This window comes from Heterodontus francisci, chromosome 15, assembly GCF_036365525.1.
Source record: "Heterodontus francisci isolate sHetFra1 chromosome 15, sHetFra1.hap1, whole genome shotgun sequence".
Taxonomy (NCBI): domain Eukaryota; kingdom Metazoa; phylum Chordata; class Chondrichthyes; order Heterodontiformes; family Heterodontidae; genus Heterodontus; species Heterodontus francisci.
The window spans coordinates 17,535,070-17,554,748 of NC_090385.1; the positions used below are offsets into that span (position 1 = coordinate 17,535,070).

The following is a 19,679-nucleotide window of genomic DNA, read 5'->3' on the forward strand; positions in this document are numbered from 1 at the left end:
CTTTCTAATGACGTTACTACTGCGACACATTATCGTAGAGAAGCATTTGAAAAAATTGACTAAAGAGACTTAGTTTCTGTGATTTGAAAATTGTAAAATCTGTTCAGGTGTATTTCCTTCTCTATAGTTTTTGCAACCTTAACACAGGCGATTAATTGGTTACAGCTAGTCACTAGCTAATTAGTATTCTGAAACAAATTAAGAAAATGCACACATTCTCTCTCTATATATATATTTATATGGTTGTGTGTATATTTATTTCTTTATAAATGGCTGCTATTCAAGACATAGCAGAGAGGGTGTATCTGTCATTATCAGGATGGGTGGAATATTAAGATGAGAAATAATGTCATGTTTATAACATAAATAAATGTGGATTGAGTAACCGGAACAAAGGATTCTCCACTACACTGCCTTGTAAAGGCCTGCTTGGGTCTGCAAAAAAAACCCGACCCGAGCCCACCAGAACCATATCCAACCTGAGCCCGACCCGGCCTGAGTCCTTACATGATTCCTCCGCCCGACCATCAGTTAACTTACCTTCCATTTTTCACTTTGTTGCTGATCTGCACAAGCTTAAAATAACTCTAACAAAACCACCTTTCTAGTCCAAAACTTAAATTAACAGTGGAGCCACTTACCTGTGATAGAGCATGTCCGATCCAGCCCGACCCGAGCCCGAACGCCGGATCTGGAAGTGCAACTCGATCCGACCCAAACCCAACACATGTCATCGGGTCCCGTCAGGTTCGGGTCAGGAAACAGGCCTTTGCTGTCTTGGTCACATTTCAAAGAGATCCAGGCAGAATTGGGTCTACAAGTAGATGTGTTGTTACAATGAATTATGTGATTGGCTGAGATACCATGACAAAAAAGCTGCATTCTTGCTCACCATTGCATCCCAATTTATGTATAATATGGGGGTAATGGACTCTTTCTGTACTGAGAGTTCCATAAGGAATTTTTGAAGTAGAGGTTGAGAGTTGATTAATATACTTTAGAGCACCTTACACTTCAATCAGCTCGCTGATATTCCACTATGGAGCTACTTTCACAATGTCCTTGTAATTCAGATTCCTGCAGACTGGCTGATATCCATGAGCTAGCTCTCAGTGTTTATGTTGTTAAATCTCTTTACCTGACATAGGCCGGAGGAATGGGTGGACAGATGAAATTTAATGCAGAACAGTGTGAAGTGATACATTTTGGTAGGAAGAATGAGGAGAGGCAATACAAAATAAAGGATACAATTCTAAATGGGGTGCAGGAGCAGAGGGACCTGGGGGGGATATGTGCACAAAGCATTGAAGGTGGCAGGGCAGGTTGAGAAAGTGGTTAAAAGGGCATACAGGATCCTGGGCTTTATAAATTTAGGCATAGAGTAAAAAAGCAAGGAAGTTATGATGAACCTTCATTGAACACTGGCTTGGCCTCAACTGAAGTATTGTGACAATTGTGGACACTGTAGTATAATGTAATATAGGGTTGTTACTGGGCAGAATATGTAAATAGACTGTGAGCATCACCACAGGAAGTGATGTAATCGGATCTGAACAGAACCTGGTGGAATTATAGTGGAGGCCTTAGATGCAAAATGTTTGTAAATAAACTCCTGTTACTTTAACCCTCAGTCTCATATATATATTCTGTACTAAACTAATAGTTACCAGAATATTACAGGCACCACACTTAAGGTAGGATGAGAAGGAATAAGAGAGGTTGCAGAAAATATTTACAAGAATGGCTCCAAGGATAAGGGACTTCAGTTAAGTGGATAGACTGGAGAAACTCGGGCTGTTCTTAGAGAAGAGAAGGTTGAGTAGAGATTTGATAGAGGTGTTCAAAATCATGAGGTGTCTAGAAACATTAGAGAGAAACCTCCCATTGGCGGAAGGGTCAAGAAGCAGTAGACACAGATATACGTTGATTGGCAAAAGAACTAATGACAACATGAAGAAAAACCTTTTTTACGCAGCGAGTGGTTAGGATCTGGAATGTACTGTGTGAGAGAGTGGTGGAGGCAGATTCAATCAGGGCTTTCAAAAGGGAATTGGATAAGCAACTGAAGAGAAAAGATTTTCAGTGCTACAGGGAAAGGCGAGGGAATGGGACTAGCTAAATTGCTCTTGCAGAGAGGAGGCACAGACATGACCGGCCAAATGGCCTCCTTCTGTGCTGTAACTATTCTATGATTCTAGTCCAGTGACAGACTCATAGCCCAGGACAAAGCTGCTGACAGGCAATGTGAAACAACTTGAGCAGCATTAATACTGGAAACTGGCCCATGGACCCTGGGCTCCTAGAGTCCAAATGAAATGAACAATATAGGAGTAGATTTTCTTGGCCCTACACCTGGGAAGGACAGCATTACCCCTGAAATAATCAAGAGTGCCAAGCCTGCTATACTCTCAGCACTACATGAACTGCTATGCCTGTGCTGGGACGAGGGAGCAGTACCCCAGGACATGCGCGATGCCAACATCATCACCCTCTATAAAAACAAAGGTGACCGCGGTGACTGCAACAACTACCGTGGAATCTCCCTGCTCAGCATAGTGGGGAAAGTCTTTGCTCGAGTCGCTCTGAACAGGCTCCAGAAGCTGGCCGAGCGCGTCTACCCTGAGGCACAGTGTGGCTTTCGTGCAGAGAGATCGACCATTGACATGCTGTTCTCCCTTCGTCAGATACAGGAGAAATGCCGTGAACAACAGATGCCCCTCTACATTGCTTTCATTGATCTCACCAAAGCCTTTGACCTCGTCAGCAGACGTGGTCTCTTCGGACTACTAGAAAAGATCGGATGTCCACCAAAGCTACTAAGTATCATCACCTCATTCCATGACAATATGAAAGGCACAATTCAACATGGTGGCTCCTCATCAGAGCCCTTTCCTATCCTGAGTGGTGTGAAACAGGGCTGTGTTCTCGCACCCACACTTTTTGGGATTTTCTTCTCCCTGCTGCTTTCACATGCGTTCAAATCCTCTGAAGAAGGAATTTTCCTCCACACAAGATCAGGGGGCAGGTTGTTCAACCTTGCCCGTCTAAGAGCGAAGTCCAAAGTACGGAAAGTCCTCATCAGGGAACTCCTCTTTGCTGACGATGCTGCTTTAACATCTCACACTGAAGAGTGCCTGCAGAGTCTCATCGACAGGTTTGCGTCTGCCTGCAATGAATTTGGCCTAACCATCAGCCTCAAGAAAACGAACATCATGGGGCAGGACGTCAGAAATGCTCCATCCATCAATATTGGCGACCACGCTCTGGAAGTAGTTCAAGAGTTCACCTACCTAGGCTCAACTATCACCAGTAACCTGTCTCTAGATGCAGAAATCAACAAGCGCATGGGAAAGGCTTCCACTGCTATGTCCAGACTGGCCAAGAGAGTGTGGGAAAATGGCGCACTGACACGGAACACACAAGTCCGAGTGTATCAGGCCTGTGTCCTCAGTACCTTGCTCTACGGCAGCGAGGCCTGGACAACGTATGCCAGCCAAGAGCGACGTCTCAATTCATTCCATCTTTGCTGCCTTCGGAGAATACTTGGCATCAGGTGGCAGGACTATATCTCCAACACAGAAGTCCTTGAAGCGGCCAACACCCCCAGCTTATACACACTACTGAGTCAGCGGCGCTTGAGATGGCTTGGCCATGTGAGCCGCATGGAAGATGGCAGGATCCCAAAAGACACATTGTACAGCGAGCTCGCCACTGGTATCAGACCCACCGGCCGTCCATGTCTCCGCTATAAAGACGTCTGCAAACGCGACATGAAATCGTGTGACATTGATCACAAGTCGTGGGAGTCAGTTGCCAGCATTCGCCAGAGCTGGCGGGCAGCCATAAAGACAGGGCTAAATTGTGGCGAGTCGAAGAGACTTAGTAGTTGGCAGGAAAAAAGACAGAGGCGCAAGGGGAGAGCCAACTGTGCAACAGCCCCGACAAACAAATTTCTCTGCAGCACCTGTGGAAGAGCCTGTCACTCCAGAATTGGCCTTTATAGCCACTCCAGGCGCTGCTTCACAAACCACTGACCACCTCCAGGCGCTTACCCATTGTCTCTCGAGATAAGGAGGCCCAAAGAAGAAGAAGAAGACACCTGGCCATACTGAATTACCTAGGCATAGTGAATACAGGAAAATTGTGTGGGCTGGAGCATGCACCTGCAAAGGATCCTATCCAATTTTCTGTCCCATTTGGACTTCCTTAAGGACATGCGCCCCTCCCCACTCACATTTTCCACATTTATCATGTTAAGGTAATACAACACACCAAGGCACAGGCCCAAAAATCAAATACCCCCTATAAAAACACCTCAAAACACACAGCAAAATTCATCACAACTGTTATCAACACTTGGCTGAATAAATCTCACATTTGGAATAGTTAGACACTAGTCATCCATTCCCAGCAAATAGAAGACCAAAGTTAAATATTGTGCAATGTTCTAAAGTCAAACTCAAATTCTCAGCAGGGGAAAGAAGACACAAAAGCAAATTTAAAATGGCTCATTCTGTCTCCACTACTGATGGTAAACAATCAAGCAGGATTTATGCTAAAGAGAGGATTTTGAGATAATTAAGGAATTCTGCTCTTGTCTTTTTCTTATTTAATTAGCTTAATTTGATGATCTTTGTAAGCATAAACCCACTGTATTATTCACTTTCAGCCTTAGTCTGGTCAAAGGGGGCGGCACAGTGGCGCAGTGGTTAGCACCGCAGCCTCACAGCTCCAGCGACTCGGGTTCGATTCTGGGTACTGCCTGTGAGGAGTTTGCAAGTTCTCCCTGTGATCGCGTGGGTTTCCACCAGGTGCTCCGGTTTCCTCCCACAGTCAAAGACTTGCAGGTTGATAGGTAAATTGGCCATTATAAATTGCCCCTAGTATAGGTAGGTGGTAGGGGAAGGTGGGGATGTGGTAGGAATATGGGATTAGTGTAGGATTAGTATAAATGGGTGGTTGATGGTTGGCACAGACTTGGTGGGCCGAAGGGCCTGTTTCAGTGCTGTATCTCTAAATAAAAAAAATAAAAAGGAATATGACAATCTCCAGCGGCAGCACTCTGACTGCCTCCTCTGAGCATGTTCAGGATGCCAGTTTGTTTCCTACCAAAGCGTATCCTGCAGATTCAACAATATCTTGTGCTTTTAACATAGTAAAACATTCCAAGTGCTTCACAGGAGAGTACTCAACATTTAACACCGGACCAAACACGGACATGAGGACAGGAGGTAGGCTTTAAGGAGCATCTTAAAAGGAGGGAGAGGTTGAGGGAGGGAATCCTAGAACTTGGGACCTTGACAGCTGAGAGCATGGCCGCAATGGAGGGGTGAAAGAGATCAAGGAGGCCGTGGAAGAATTTGAACACAAGGATGAGAATTTGAAATTTGCAGCTTGGTGGATGAGCCTGGGGAATGATGGGTGAACGGGTTTCAAACTGGAAGGAAATACAATAGAGACTTGACTTGTGATGTAGTTTTTATCAATAATGGCCTTTAAAATGAACATATTTTTAAAAGATATAAAAAGCATTGAGCAAGTAATTACTTCTCAAGGTTTCAATAAGCAAGATGTACCATGGAACAAATTATTAATAGGCCAGCGCTGTTGAATGTATCACTTGCTGTTGTGATGAAAGAACATTTTGGTGGATTGAGATATTCCCTACCCAGGCAATTCAGCTCAGTCTTGAGAACCAACAATTCTGCCAGCTCAGTTCTACCAGTAAAGGATGCAAGGTTAAAATTCCTGCTTTATCTCAGAGACACAACATTTTTAGAGACAATTTGTACCCAATTCAGCAAATGAGTTTTGCCTCAAGTTCTATTTTTATCCCACAAGCTGCAGCTTAAGTAGAGAGACAACTGGAGACATGTTGGGAATTGAGAAATAAATTAGCAGAGTTAGAAAGGTTACGTAAAATCAATGCCCTCCCCAAGGGAAAGAAGCACAAGTGATTCTGGCCTACGGCAAACGCAAAGCTCTTATCAAAGGCAGAGAAGCTGCTTCATCCCCGAGGCTCAGATTTATATGCATAACCACAGAGCAGCCCGCATGTTAGCATGGACCTACAACAACTTAAGAAAGGTTTTAGAAATTTCCCTCTCAGATATCTCCATTTGGCGCAGTAGTGCAGTGCACTTGTGCTGTGGCACAGAGTACAAGTGCCCATGATCCACCCTCGCCCTACCTCATACGCATTATGACAAAGCAGACTCAAGGTGAGGGGGAAAATGTCAGAGGAAGTGTTATTTCTGGGATGATAAAAAAATGCAGAGAATGCTATAATGTTAAGTTACAGACACCATCTGTTCTATGCAATGAGGTAAACAACAAAAGCCTGACTGCTACCCGTCTGAGTTTTGTTGAAAACATTCTGCCTGAACTTGCCCAGTAATTGCTAAGATATCTCCCTCCATGAACTTTAGGGTGGGCCAGTGGTGGTGGGGGGAGGGGGGGGTGGGGGTTGTGAATGACAGAATCTGGGGGCAAACGCACCCTAGCATATACAAGGTGTGCCTCCTCATGGATTTTTGGTGCTGAATTATTTTTATTGAAAAATTTTATTTGGAACTGCTAACAACCAGTGTTCTCATTAAATTGCTCCTTTTAAGTCAGTGGCACTTCAGTTGGATTCACTTTCATTGAATCCCAACTATGTTCATTGATCTATTTATCCATTTGTATGAAAGCTTTGAGAGCATCCATTGATGTCCCTCCATCATATTTCGTAGAAAGCACTAGAAAAGGTATATAACAAGAGAAATAAAGCCAGTTTTTTCTGTCTCTGAGATAAGCTAGAAGGATTTTAAAATAGCAAAAAAAGGAGCCAAGCAACTTGTCAATTTAGAGAAAATTATTTCAATAATTAGCCTCTAACAATCTCTGGACCTATTTAGTTCACTCAGGAACTACCTGAGCAATAGGATGAACCAGGTCAATACCTAAACATTCCTATTGTGCTCCTGTGAGCAACACCAAGGGAGATTAGTTCTTTTTTTTTAAGTTACTGGAACAGAAATTATGCTGACAACTTAGATTTCAATATCACCTTTAACATAGTAAAATATCCTAAAGCACTTCAGAGACAAAAATTGACACCGAGCCAAAGAGGCGAAATCAATTAAGGCAACCAAAAGCTTGGTCAAAGACTGTAGCTTTTGAGGAGCGTCTTAAAAAGAGGGGAGAGGCGGAGAGGTATAAGGAGGGAATTCCAGAGCTTTGGGGCCTAGATCACTGAAGGCACAGCTGCCAATGGTGGGGTGAAGGAAGTCAGGGGTACACAAGGGACCAGAACTGGAGAAATGCAGAATTCCTGGAAGGGTTGTAAGGCTGAAGGTTACAGAGATAGAGAGAGATGAGGCCATGGAGGAACTTGAATACCAGGATGAGAATTTAAAATTTATTAAACATTATCCTGTTACATTAAATGCTAGCAGTTGGGTGGAAAAGACTTTCTACTGATGGTGTAAGATTAATATAGGTGAACGTTATACATTCTTTATCCAGACTGGTTGTAATGGTGTAACAAAATGAAGATATTCACTACAGCACTGTGCCATGGCCAGATAATATACAAGTTTACATCTGCAGCAATAAGCCTTAGATCTGAACATAAAATTAGATGAATTAGAGTGGGAGGAGCCTCGTGTGGACCATAAGCACCAGCAGAGGCCGTTTGGTCACATCGCCTATTGTGTTGTAAATTCTATGTAATTCTCTCTATGTAACAAGGGAGATCGTCTTAGTCATACTGCCAGGGAGATAACAACAGAGGCTGGCCATTTATCTACAGGGAGGGAAGGAGCGAGGGCCAATATGTGATCATGTTACTCTTGGCCACCTCCTAACCATCAACGCCTGAGCAGTATTACTGAAGGCCTGTGAGCAGTTCCAAGACTACTTTCTCTCCCAGGGAGCAGCATGCGTTGCAGCATGCAATAGTAGGCAGGAAATAGGGATAGAACAAAAAATATTTTTGGTATATTCAGGGAAAATAAATGAAATATTTTTTCAATTTGGTTCTACGAACAATGCAGAAAAGTTACACAAAATCAATCTTACACAGTGCAAAAAAAAGTGTTTTAAAAGTGATGAAAGAAATTCAATGCCGAAAATAAAAAAGCTTCTACTCTCATCTTACAGTTAAGCAGCAATTCTGAATCCAGAAACTATTCTATTTTCATTGTGTAGCATCTAGTTTAAGAGCAGCTTAGCAACAAAGCAACAAATCACACACATTTTGGAACAGATTTTTCAGAGGCCAATTTGCAACCTACCCATCAACTTCAGTCCAGTTCACTCTACAGCCATTGGTAGAGCCTCCACCATTAATGCAGAGAGCAGATTTCAGATGGACATAGGTGCATATCCTTGTGTTCATGGTCCACCCAGTTGGCGTACCAAATCAAATGTACTAAAAGATTAAAACTCAATATGTTGTCCTTGTTTAACAAAATCATTTCAAGATAGAATTGTAGAATGTTTTCAGCACAGAAGGACTATTCGGCCCTTTGTGTCTATGCCAGCATTCTGCAAGAGCAACTCAGCCACTCCCATTCCCCCACGCGGAAATTTTTTTCTCTTCATATAATTATCCAATTCCCTTTTGAAAGCCACGATTGAACCTTCCTCCACCACACTCTCAGGCAGTGCATTCGAGATCCTAACCACTTGCTGCATAAAAAAGTTTTCCTCGTGTTGCTATTGGTTCTTTTGCCAACCACCTTAAATCTGTGTCCTCTGGTTTTCAACCCTTTCCTCAATAGGAACAGTTTCTATCTACTCTGTCTTGACCCCTCATGATTTTGAACATCTCTATCAAATATCCTTCTCTTCTCCAAGGAAAACAACCCCAGCTTCTTCAATCTCTCCACACAACTGAAGTCCCTCATCTCTGGAACCATTCTCATAAATCTTTTCTGCACCCTCTCTAAAGCCTGAACATCCTTCCTAAAGTGTGGTGCCCAGAATTGGACACAATACTCCACTTGAGGCCAAACCATTTCTTTTTACAAAGTTTCATCATAACTTCCTTGCTTTTGTACTCTATTCCTCTATTTATAAAGCCCACGATCTGATATGCCTTTTGAACCACTTTCTCAACCTGCCCTACCATCTTTAATGATTTGTGCACAGGTTACTCTGTTGCCGCATCCCCTTTTGAATATTACTCTATTTCCTATTGCCTCTCCTCATTCTTCATCTCAAAATGTATCAATTCACACTTCTCTGCATTAAATCTCATCTGCCATGTGTCTGCCCATCCCACCAGGCTGTCTATGTCCTCTTGATGTCTATCACTATCCTCCTCACAGTTCACAATACTTCCAAGTTTTGTGTCGCCTGCAAAGTTTGAAATTGTGCCCTGCACACTCAAGTCTTGGTCATTAATATACATCAATAAAAGCAGCAGTCCTAGTACTGACCATTGGGGAACCCCACTAACAGCTTTCCTATTATCGAGACTAAACGGACAGGCCTGTAGTTGCTGGGCTTATCCTTACACAATTTTTTGAACAAGGGTGTACATTTGCAATTCTCCAGCCTTTGACACATCTAAGGATGATTGGAAGATTATGGCCAGTACCTCCTCAATTTTCACCCTTACTTCCCTCGGTATTCTCGGATACATCTGATCTGATCCTGGTGACTTAGCAACTTTAAGTACAGCCAGCCTTTTTAATACCTCCTCTTTATCAATTTTTAGCCCATTCAGTATTGCAACTACCTCCTCTTTCATTACGCAAAGTAGACATTTTAGTACCTTAGCTATGCCCTCTGCTTCGATCCCCTTTTTGGTCCCGAATTGGCCCTATCTTTTCTCTTACTACCTTTTTACAATTTATTTGTCTAAAGACGACTTTTGGATTCCCTTTTATGTTAACTGTCAGTCTCTTCTCATACATTCTTTGCCTTTCATTTCCTTTTTCACTTCCACTCTGAACTTTCTATATTCAATCTGGTTCTCACTTGTCTTATCAACCTGGCATATGTCATAGACACACTTTTTCTGCTTTGTTTTATTTTCTCTCCCTTGCCCTCATCGTCCAGAGAGCTCTCATTTTATTTGTCCTACCTTTTCCCCTCATGGGAATGTACCTCGACTGCACCCCACCTCTTTAAAGGTAGCCCATTGTTCCTTTACCTTTGTCTGACAATCTTTGATTCCATTTTACCTGGGCCAGATTCGTTCTCATCCCAACAATATTGGCCCTCCTCCAATTAAGTATTTTTACTCTAGATTGCTTTTTTGGAGGTTTTCAACATGGTGGAACTTAGATATGAAAAAGTTTGATTGAGGCAGTCATAGAAATTATTTTAAAAGCAGTGAGGGATCATGAGAAAGAAATATATATATAGACAGACAAATAGCATTTGTGGAAAAGGTTTGATTTTCAAGCCTTTAGCACAATCACAACCAATAGTTTGACTTGTGTTTGAAATTTCAGGCTTGTGTGAATGTAAAACAAGTTACAACCTTCACGGTAAATAATTTTTTTTAAAAAGAGGATATTTGAATCTGTTCAAGCTCACTATGTACTGAATTGGATCACTTTAGGTTTATTAATAATCTCGAGATTGAACCTTTATGGGTGCAAACACATTTGTGCTCTATTAATGTTCTGCGTTAGCTTGAAGTGGTTTGTAACATCTTGGGAATTTAGTGGCATTTTTGGTGATTTTAGTTAACTAAAAAGAACAGCTGACCCTAATCAGGCCAGAAGTTTCTTTCTCCACATCTTGATTCCCTTTTCCTCACACATGGACCTGGCGTCTCCTCACCTGCCTCACTCACGAATGATGAGAGTATATTTAAGGCTGAGATAGAGAGATTTTTGGTCTCACAGGGAATCAAGGGATATGGGGAGCAGGCAGGCGAGTGGAGTTGAGGCCCATGATCAGCTGTGAGCATATTGAATGGTGGAGCAGGCTCGGTGGGGTGGTGCTGGTGGGGGGCGGTGGCCAGAAGGTCTACCCCTGTTCCTACTTATGTTCACAGGTCAAAAGGAGAGGAAGAGAGGCATCTACCACAAAATTCTACATCCAGGCCTGTTTTATATGCCAACCCTGGCTAGGGATTGGTCCTTGATCTTTGGCAGTACCACGCCAAACACCAGCAAATAGGAAGCACATAATTAGAAGGTAGTGATTCTCCTCCCGCGTTTCTTCCTCCTCTGCACTCAGCACCTCCCACCTTCCCAGAGAACTGAATATGGAGAAAGTTATAGACGTGGCAGTTCTCTGCTACCACCTTTCCATGATCAGAATCCTACCATAGACAGACTCCTTCTTTTCATTCTTATAATATATGAAACAGCATTCCTACCACTTTCAATATCACTATCAATGCTGCCCCTTTCCTTGATCTGTTGAGCCCAGTTTACAATGATTCAGAAAAGCTATGCTTGATTTTCCTTCTCATTTTTACTATTTAGTGGCCAGAACATAGTTTGAATGTAATGTATGTTGGTGTCAGAATCTTAATTGTACAGTACATTGAGTATTATGCCTCAAAGGTTATCAGGTGGAAAAAATGAAAAATTGAATAATATGCAAAGGCAGCATCCACCCTTTGAGTTTGAACAGATGAGAAAAACTTCAAATACTGCAGCCTAAGTGGTCAGTGTGAAACACATGATAACGGTGTTGTAAATGCTACCTTTGTATTTGGTGCCTAAAGTATGGTAGTCACCCATAATGCAGTCTTGGCACAAGGCAAGTTTATTATGATATGAAGCAAAAACTTGTCATACTATTTGTGCTCCAAGATGGTATTAAATTAAAAATAAAAGAAACACATTCATGGCAGGAAAAAAAATACATGTAACTAATAAAACATGAAATCACAAAAGGTTTCAGCAACAAACACATTATGAAGTTCATAATATCTTGGTAGAATGCACATCTAAAATGTACAGAGTGTCAACACGAGCTGACAGATTACAAAGAAAGCAATTTCATATCGACAGCCATCCCATCAGTTGATTGCTCACTGTGGTAACATATTTAAATCAAAATGGCATTGATGGTGAATGAAGATCTATGAAACCAGGAATAAATCACCTGTACAACACAAGACTGCACTGCCTATGTCATGTCAAAAAACACAACCTGTATTTTAACATTGTAATACATAGTATTACTGATTGAACAATGTAGTCTGCATATTTTATACGAAATAAAAATAAACAAATTTGCTAATATAAAAACAATGATTTTGCCTATAATGCATTTTATTGACAAATGATCCAACAAAGTATAATTACTCCTTCCTGACGTACAATATTTATTAGGAAAACATAATTTACAGAATATTTTGAACAAATACATTAATTTATGTATTGCCACTTTAAAACTCAGTGATGCAGGCAGTACACTAGGTACATCCAGTGACTTATACCTGCTAGTAAATGGAAAGTTAGTGTCCACACCTACACACATGCTCCATAGTCTTTAGTCCAATGCCACAATGTGTAGATGGGCGCTCTCTATGTACAACAGCCTGGAGGTCAGATAAAGCATACCCGGCAGCCAGGCTTTAAGAATGCTGCCCCAGAAAGTCATCGAGAGTTAAGTCATTTATCCAATCATCATTACTGCTACTGCTCTTCATAATGGACTCTATGAAGTCAGACTCATTACGAGCTCCACCCAAGGTATTGCTGCTATTGTGTTGAAGAAAGTCAAAGGAAGATACCTCGGTGGTGGGGTTCATACGGTTGAAAGATCCAGATGATTGGCCGGTGGAAGCGTAGCTGGTTGGAGCCAGACCTGGCACAGGGTGAGTCTGGCTCAAACTGTTAATCCCTTGTGGTACAGATTTCATGCTAGCCATAGCTGCTGAGGGTAGCCTTGGTTGGTTATGTCTTGGTGATGGACCACTCATGGAGACCATGCTTTGTCCAGTCTGACCTGGGTTCAGTTGTTGCAGTGGCCTCATCTGTCCTCCCGGTGCTATCTGGTTTGGTGGCGCTATGTTCTGATGAGGAAATGGCTGCACAGGCAAGTTTGGCCTCATGGTCTGTTTGGAGAACAATGGATTATTTGAGAATTGTTGCATGGTGCCATCCATTTTGGTCTGATTTTGCATTGGTGGAATCCTTTGCTGTGGCCACATTTGAGAAGCCATGCCTGAAGTGGCTAACGTATTTGAGATTCCTTGGACAGGTATATTGGCTCCTGCCTGGTTTATGGATTGCCTTACGTGCTGGGGAGGTACAGCAGGGTTTGGTACAGAGCCAGTAAACCCCGTGATTGTTGTCCTTTGGCGGATTATAGCCTGGCTCGGCACTGCCTGGCTGGTTGATCTCATTCCCAAAACACTTTGGCTTGGCCGGAGAGGCATATTGATGCCAGATGATGGTATGTAGATGTTTTGTTGATTGCCAGGATTAGTTGAGTACATTCCCATAGTCCGGTCACTCTGACTGGCAGTCACTGCAGGAATCCCAGGTCCAAGACTGTTCTGAGACGTCACCTGCAAAAGCCCGGGGTTCAGCCGCATACCACAGTGAGCGGATGGTGGCGTTGGCAAAGGCTGCCCAGAGTTTGTAGGCAAAGATTGTGCCACAGCTGTAAAGAAAATGAGAAAAAGGATCAATATTATGTTTTCTCACAATATTCCACAAGTGATGTGAAGATAAAGTAACTGATAACCCTGGGCAATTATAATATCTTATTGAAAAAGCTACTTGGTAAATTACCTTTTTCCTTGCTGAAATGCATGTTAAAAACCTGCATTTATATAGCATCTTTCACAACTTCAGGTCACTCCAAAGTGCTTTACAATTAGGTAATTTTGAAATGTAGTCTCCATTGTAATTTAAGGAATACAGTAGCCATTTGTGCACAGCAAGCTCCCACGAACAGCAATGTGATAATGACCAGATCATCTGTGTTTTTAAGTCATGTCTGTTCAGGGAAACATATTGGCTTGGACACTGAATCAAGGCTGGCACAGCTAATGTTGAAATGTATCCACTTATCATTTGCACATAAAACTATAGTTATCCAAAAAAATTAGGTTTACCAAACATATTTTCATAAGGACAATGTCCCGGTTGTACTCTGCCTACGTTACTCCTGATTGTAACCTTTTGAGTGTTACATACTGCCATAGGCTCTATGTTATAGGTGATTTCTGTATTATTTGTTTGTGGAATGTGAGCATCACTGGCAAGGTCAGCATTCATTGCCCATCCCTAAATGCACTCAAGAAGGGGTGGTGAGCTGCCTTCTTGAACTGCTGCAGTGTGAATGGTGTAGGTACACACTGTTAGCTAGGAACATTGGTAAGGTATGCATAGTGTAGTGGTTATGTCACTAGACTAGTAATCCAGGATGTGAGTTCAAATTCCACCATGGCAGCTGGAGAATTCAAACTCAATAAATCTGGAATTAGAAAGCTAGCATCAGTACTGGTGACTGTAAAGCTTCTGAATTGTTGTAATAACCCATCTGGTTCACTAATGCTCTTGAAGGAAGAAAATCTGTCACCCTTCCCCAATCTGACTTATGAGAGACTCCAGGCTCATCGCAATGTATTTGACTCTTAATTGCCCAACAAGCCACTCAGTTGTATTCAAGAACACAGCTCACTGCCACCTTCTCAAGGGCAATTAGGGATGGGCAATAAATGCAGACCTTGCCAGCAATGTTCACAATGTGTGAATAATTTTTTTTTTTAATTCCAGGATTTTGACAGTAAAGGAATGGCGATATAGTTCTAATCAGAATGGTGTGCGTCTTGGGAGGGGAACTTGCAGGTGGAGGTGTTCCTGTGCATCTGCTGCCCTTTCCCGAAGTGGTAGAGGTCACGGGTTTAGAAGGTGCTGTCAAAGAAGCCTTGGTGAGTCGCTGCAATGCATTTTACAGATGGTACACACTTCTATCATTGTCTGCTGGTGATGAAGGGAGTGAATGTTTAAGATGGTAGATGAGGTGATGATCAAGCGGGCGGCTTTGTACTGGATGGTGTCCCACTTTGAGTGTTGTTTGAGCTGCACCCATCCAGGCAAGTGGAGGAGTATTCCATCACATTCCTAACTTGTGCCTTGTAGATGGTGGACAGGCTTTGGGAAGTCAGGAGGTAAAATACGCACAACAGAATTCCCAGCCTCTGACCTGCTCTTGTAGCCACACAATGTATACGGCTGGTCCGGTTAAGTTTCTGGGTTTGACCAGCATCTGAAAATCTACCTCAGTAAGACATGAGGAAGTCCCTCCTCCATCCCACGCTTCTCCCATCGAATGCACCAGGCAGTTCATTATTGGGCCATGAGATCGGTGGTTCGAGCAGTCAGCTCATCTCAGCCAGAGTGGCAGTCGGGGTGTTATAATTGGCCTTAGTGGAGAGTGAAGAACATTAGCCCGGGTTCCTCCTCCCAATGACCCCTGTTGAAAAGATTATGTGGGGGGAGGTAGATAGACCCCTAATACTCACTGACAAGACTCAGATATGGTGGGCGATCACTTGGCTGAAATACTACAGGGTTGGCAACCCCCATGGAACCAAACCCCAACACGAGTCCCTGCCATTCGGTAGCAGGCAGAGAGGGGAAATAGCATTAAAATCCTGGCATTACTGTTTCCTCAACATCAATCACATGGGAATTTTATATCAACCACATGTACATGCAATTATTAAACTACATAATGTATATCTGCCTACACAAGAAATATAGTGTGTAATATACATTTCTAACAATGCAGCGTAGGGAGGGAGGAACTTAAAACGATTACAATCACCAGAGAAAGGGTACTGAATTAGAATTAAAGGCTGACATGTCCCCAGGACCAGATGGCCTGCATCCTATGGTCTTAAGAGTCTTCTTTGGCCTCCTTGTCTCGGGAGACAATGGGTAAGCGCCTGGAGGTGGTCAGTGGTTTGTGGAGCAGCGCCTGGAGTGGCTATAAAGGCCAATTCTAGAGTGACAGACTCTTCCACAGGTGCTGCAGATAAAATTGGTTGTCGGGGCTGTTACACAGTTGGCTCTCCCCTTGCGCTTCTGTCTTTTTTCCTGCCAACTGCTAAGTCTCTTCGACTCGCCACACTTTAGCCCCGCCTTAATGACTGCCCGCCATTTCTGGCGAACGCTGGCAACTGACTCCCACGACTTGTGATCAATGTCACAGGACTTCATGTCGCGTTTGCAAAAGTCTTTGAAGCAGAGACATGGACGGCCGGTGGGTCTGATACCAGTGGCGAGCTCGCTGTACAATGTATCTTTAGGAATCCTGTCTTAAGAATAGCTGCTGAGATAGTAGATGCATTGATTGTAATTTTCAAAATTCCCTAAATTCTTGGAAAGGTCCCATCAGATTGAAAAATAGCAATTCAAGAAAGGAGGGAGATGGAAAGCAGGAAACGACAGGCCAGTTAGCCTAACATCTGTCATAGGGAAAATGCTAGAATCTATTATTAAGGAGGTTATAGCAAGGCACTTAGAAACTATTAATGCAATCAGGCAGAGTCAACATGGTTTTGTGACAGGGAAATTGTGTTCGACTAATTTATTAGAGTTCTTTGAGAAAGTAACAAGCAATGTAACAAGGGCGGCACAGTGGCGCAGTGGTTAGCACCGCAGCCTCACAGCTCCAGCAACCTGGGTTCAATTCTGGGTACTGCCTGTGTGGAGTTTGCAAGTTCTCCCTGTGTCTGCGTGGGTTTCCTCCGGGTGCTCCGGTTTCCTCCCACATGCCAAAGACTTGCAGGTTGATAGGTAAATTGGCCATTATAAATTGTTCCTAGTATAGGTAGGGGGTAGGGAAATATAGCGACAGGTGGGGATGTGGTAGGAATATGGGGTTAGTGTAGGATTAGTATAAATGGGTGGTTGATGGTCGGCACAGACTCGGTGGGCCGAAGGGCCTGTTTCAGTGCTGTATCGCTAACTAACTAACTAACTAATGTGGATAAAGGGGAACCTGTGGATGTGGTGTACTTGGATTTCCAAAAGGCATTCAATAAGATGCCATGTCAAAGATAAGAGCACATAGTGTAGGGGGTAACATTCACATGGATAAAGGATTGATTAGCCAGCAGGAAGCAGAAAGTAGGGATAAATGGGTCTTTTTCAGGTTGGCAAGCTGCAACTAATGGAGTGCCACAGGGATTAGTGCTGCGGCCTCAACTATTTACAACTTATATCAATGACTTGGATGAAGGGACAGAATGCATGGTTACTAAACTTGCTGATGACACAGAGATAGGAGAGTGAGTTGTGAAGAGGACATAAGGTGTCTAAGGGATATAGATAGGTTAAGTGAGTATACAAAGATTTGGCAGATGGAATATAATGTGGGAAAGTGTGAACCTGTCCACTTTGGCTGAAACAAAAAAGAAACGCAATGCATTATTTAAATGGAGAGAGATTGCAGAATTCTGTGGTACAGAGGGATCTGGGTGCCCTGGTACATGATTCACAAAAGGTTAGTATGCAGGTACAGCAAGTGATTAGGAAGGCAAATAAAATGTTCTTGTTTATTGCAAGGGAAATGGAATATAAAAGTAGGGAAGTTTTGCTACAGCTGTACAGGGCCTTAGTGAGACTACACCTGGAGTACTGCGTACAGTTTTGGTCTCCTTACTTAGGAAAGGATATAATTGCATCAGAAACAGTTCAGAAAAGGTTCAATTGACTGATTCCTGGGATGAAGGGGTTATCTTATAGAGGAAAGGTTGGACAATTTGGCCAGCATCCACAAGAGTTTTGCAGAATGAGAGGTGATCGTATTGAAGCATACAAGATTCTGAGGGGACTTGACAGGGTGTGTGCTGAGAGGATGTTTCCCTTTGTGGGACAGACTAGAACTAGGGGACACAGTTTAAAAATAAGGGGTCTCCCATTTAAGATGGAGATGAGGAGAAATTTTTTCTGAGGCTCATTGGTCTATGGAACTCTCTTCCCCAGAGAGCAGCGGAGGCTGGGTTACTGGATATTTTTAAGGCTGAGTTAGATAGATTCTTGATTGACAAAGGAGTCAAAGGTTATAGTGGGTAGAAGGAAAGTAAAGTTGAGGCCACAATCAGGTCATCCATGATCTTATCAAATGGCAGAGCAGACTCGAGGGGCTGAATGGCCTACTTACTAATTCATATGTATGTTCATATGTAAAGCGAGTCTTCACACTTTTTAAAAATAAAATGCCCAAGGCTGTATAAAACTGGGGACTCCCAATTTGCAGGTTATAAATGGTAAATTCAGTGATCCCGCACACCCAGCAGCGAGCCGTAATTGCAGGGACCATGGTTTAATATTAGGGTTATGGTGATATAACACCAAATGCTGGAAATACTCATAAGGTCAGGCAGCTTGTGTTGAGAAAGAAACAAAGTTAACGTTTCAGATTGATAACCTTTCATCAGAACTGGAAAAAGTTACAGAGGTGTAACAGGTTTAAACAAGTACCGAGGCAGCGAAAGGTGTGGTGGGGAAGGAACAAAAAGGGAAAGTCTGTGAATGGTGGAAGGTGGGAGAGATTAAATGACAAAAAGGATGGAACAAGGCAAAAGGAGGTGGTAATGGGACAAGATGATGCTCGAGGTGTAAGCGGGAATAGCAAACCATCAACAACAGTTGCTCTCCAAAAAAAGGGGAGCAAAATGGGGCAGAGGTTACAATCTGAAATTGTTGAACTCAATGTCGAGTTTGGAATGTTGTAAAGTGCCTAATTGAAAGATAAGGTGCCATTCCTTGAGCTTACATTGAGCTTCATTGGAAGAGTGTACGAGGCTGAAAATAGAGAGGCTAGAATGGGAGTGGGGCTGAGAATTAAAATAAATGACTGGAAACTTGGTCATGCGTGTGGTCTGAATAGATGTGTTGCACAAAGTGGCCACCCAGTCTGCGTTTGGTCTCCTCAATGTAAGGGAGCCTGCATCGTGTGTGGTGAATACAGTATACTAAATTGAAAGAAGTACAAGTAAATCACTGTTTCTCCTGTAAGGAGTGTTTGGGACCTTAGATGGTGAGAAGGGAGGAGGTAAAAGGGAACGCTTTGCATCTTCTGCCCTTGCGTGGAAAGGTGCCGTGGGATGGGAAAGTAATATGGAGGGTATTGTGGTAGGAAGTCCCTTCAGAACGCTGAAAGGGGAGGGCGAAGGGGAAGACGTGTTTGGTAGTGTCATCGTCCTGGAGGTGCCAAAAATGGCAGAATGTGATCTGTTGAAAGTGGAAGGTGGTGGGATGGAAAGTGAGGACAAGGGGAATCCTATCACAGTTCTGGGAGGAAGGGAAGGGCGAGAGCAGAAGTGCAGGAAGTGGAACAGACTCGATCGAAGGCCATATCAACCACAGTGCAGGGAACCCTCACTGAGGAAAAGGCAGGCATATTGTAAGCACTGGTACGGAAGGTGGCATTAGCAGAACAGATCCGATGGAGACGGATAAACGGTGGGAATGGAATAGAGCTCTTACAGGAAGTGGGGTAGCAGGAAGATTGCAGATTTTCAGCATCCGCAGTATTTTGCTTTTGTGTTAGGGCTATAGTCTTACAGTCCTATCTTTGGCCCGTGCTTCCTTGCAGCACAGGAACTCGCTGGAAGCATGGCCTTGCTGAATCTATCCTTAACCTGAATTTAGGAGAAAGCAAAATCATATCAAATCAGTTGCAAATCTGTTGCCTTTTTGTGTCCATAATATTTGTAACTAGAAAAATCTACCTTAATTACAAAA

At 43.0% G+C, this 19,679-nt stretch overlaps 1 protein-coding gene across 2 annotated transcripts in view; it reads right to left on the reverse strand.

The window, feature by feature from the left end:
• Window positions 1-11,703: 11,703 nt before the first annotated feature.
• LOC137377501 (mastermind-like protein 2) overlaps window positions 11,704-19,679 on the reverse strand; it is a 381,717-nt gene continuing 373,741 nt past the window's right edge. For both annotated transcript variants that reach the window (XM_068047166.1, XM_068047165.1), the window contains exon 5: window positions 11,704-13,575. In XM_068047166.1, coding sequence (XP_067903267.1) covers window positions 12,542-13,575 — 1,034 coding nt within the window. In that variant the 3' untranslated portion in view covers window positions 11,704-12,541. The remainder of the gene's footprint in view (window positions 13,576-19,679) is intronic.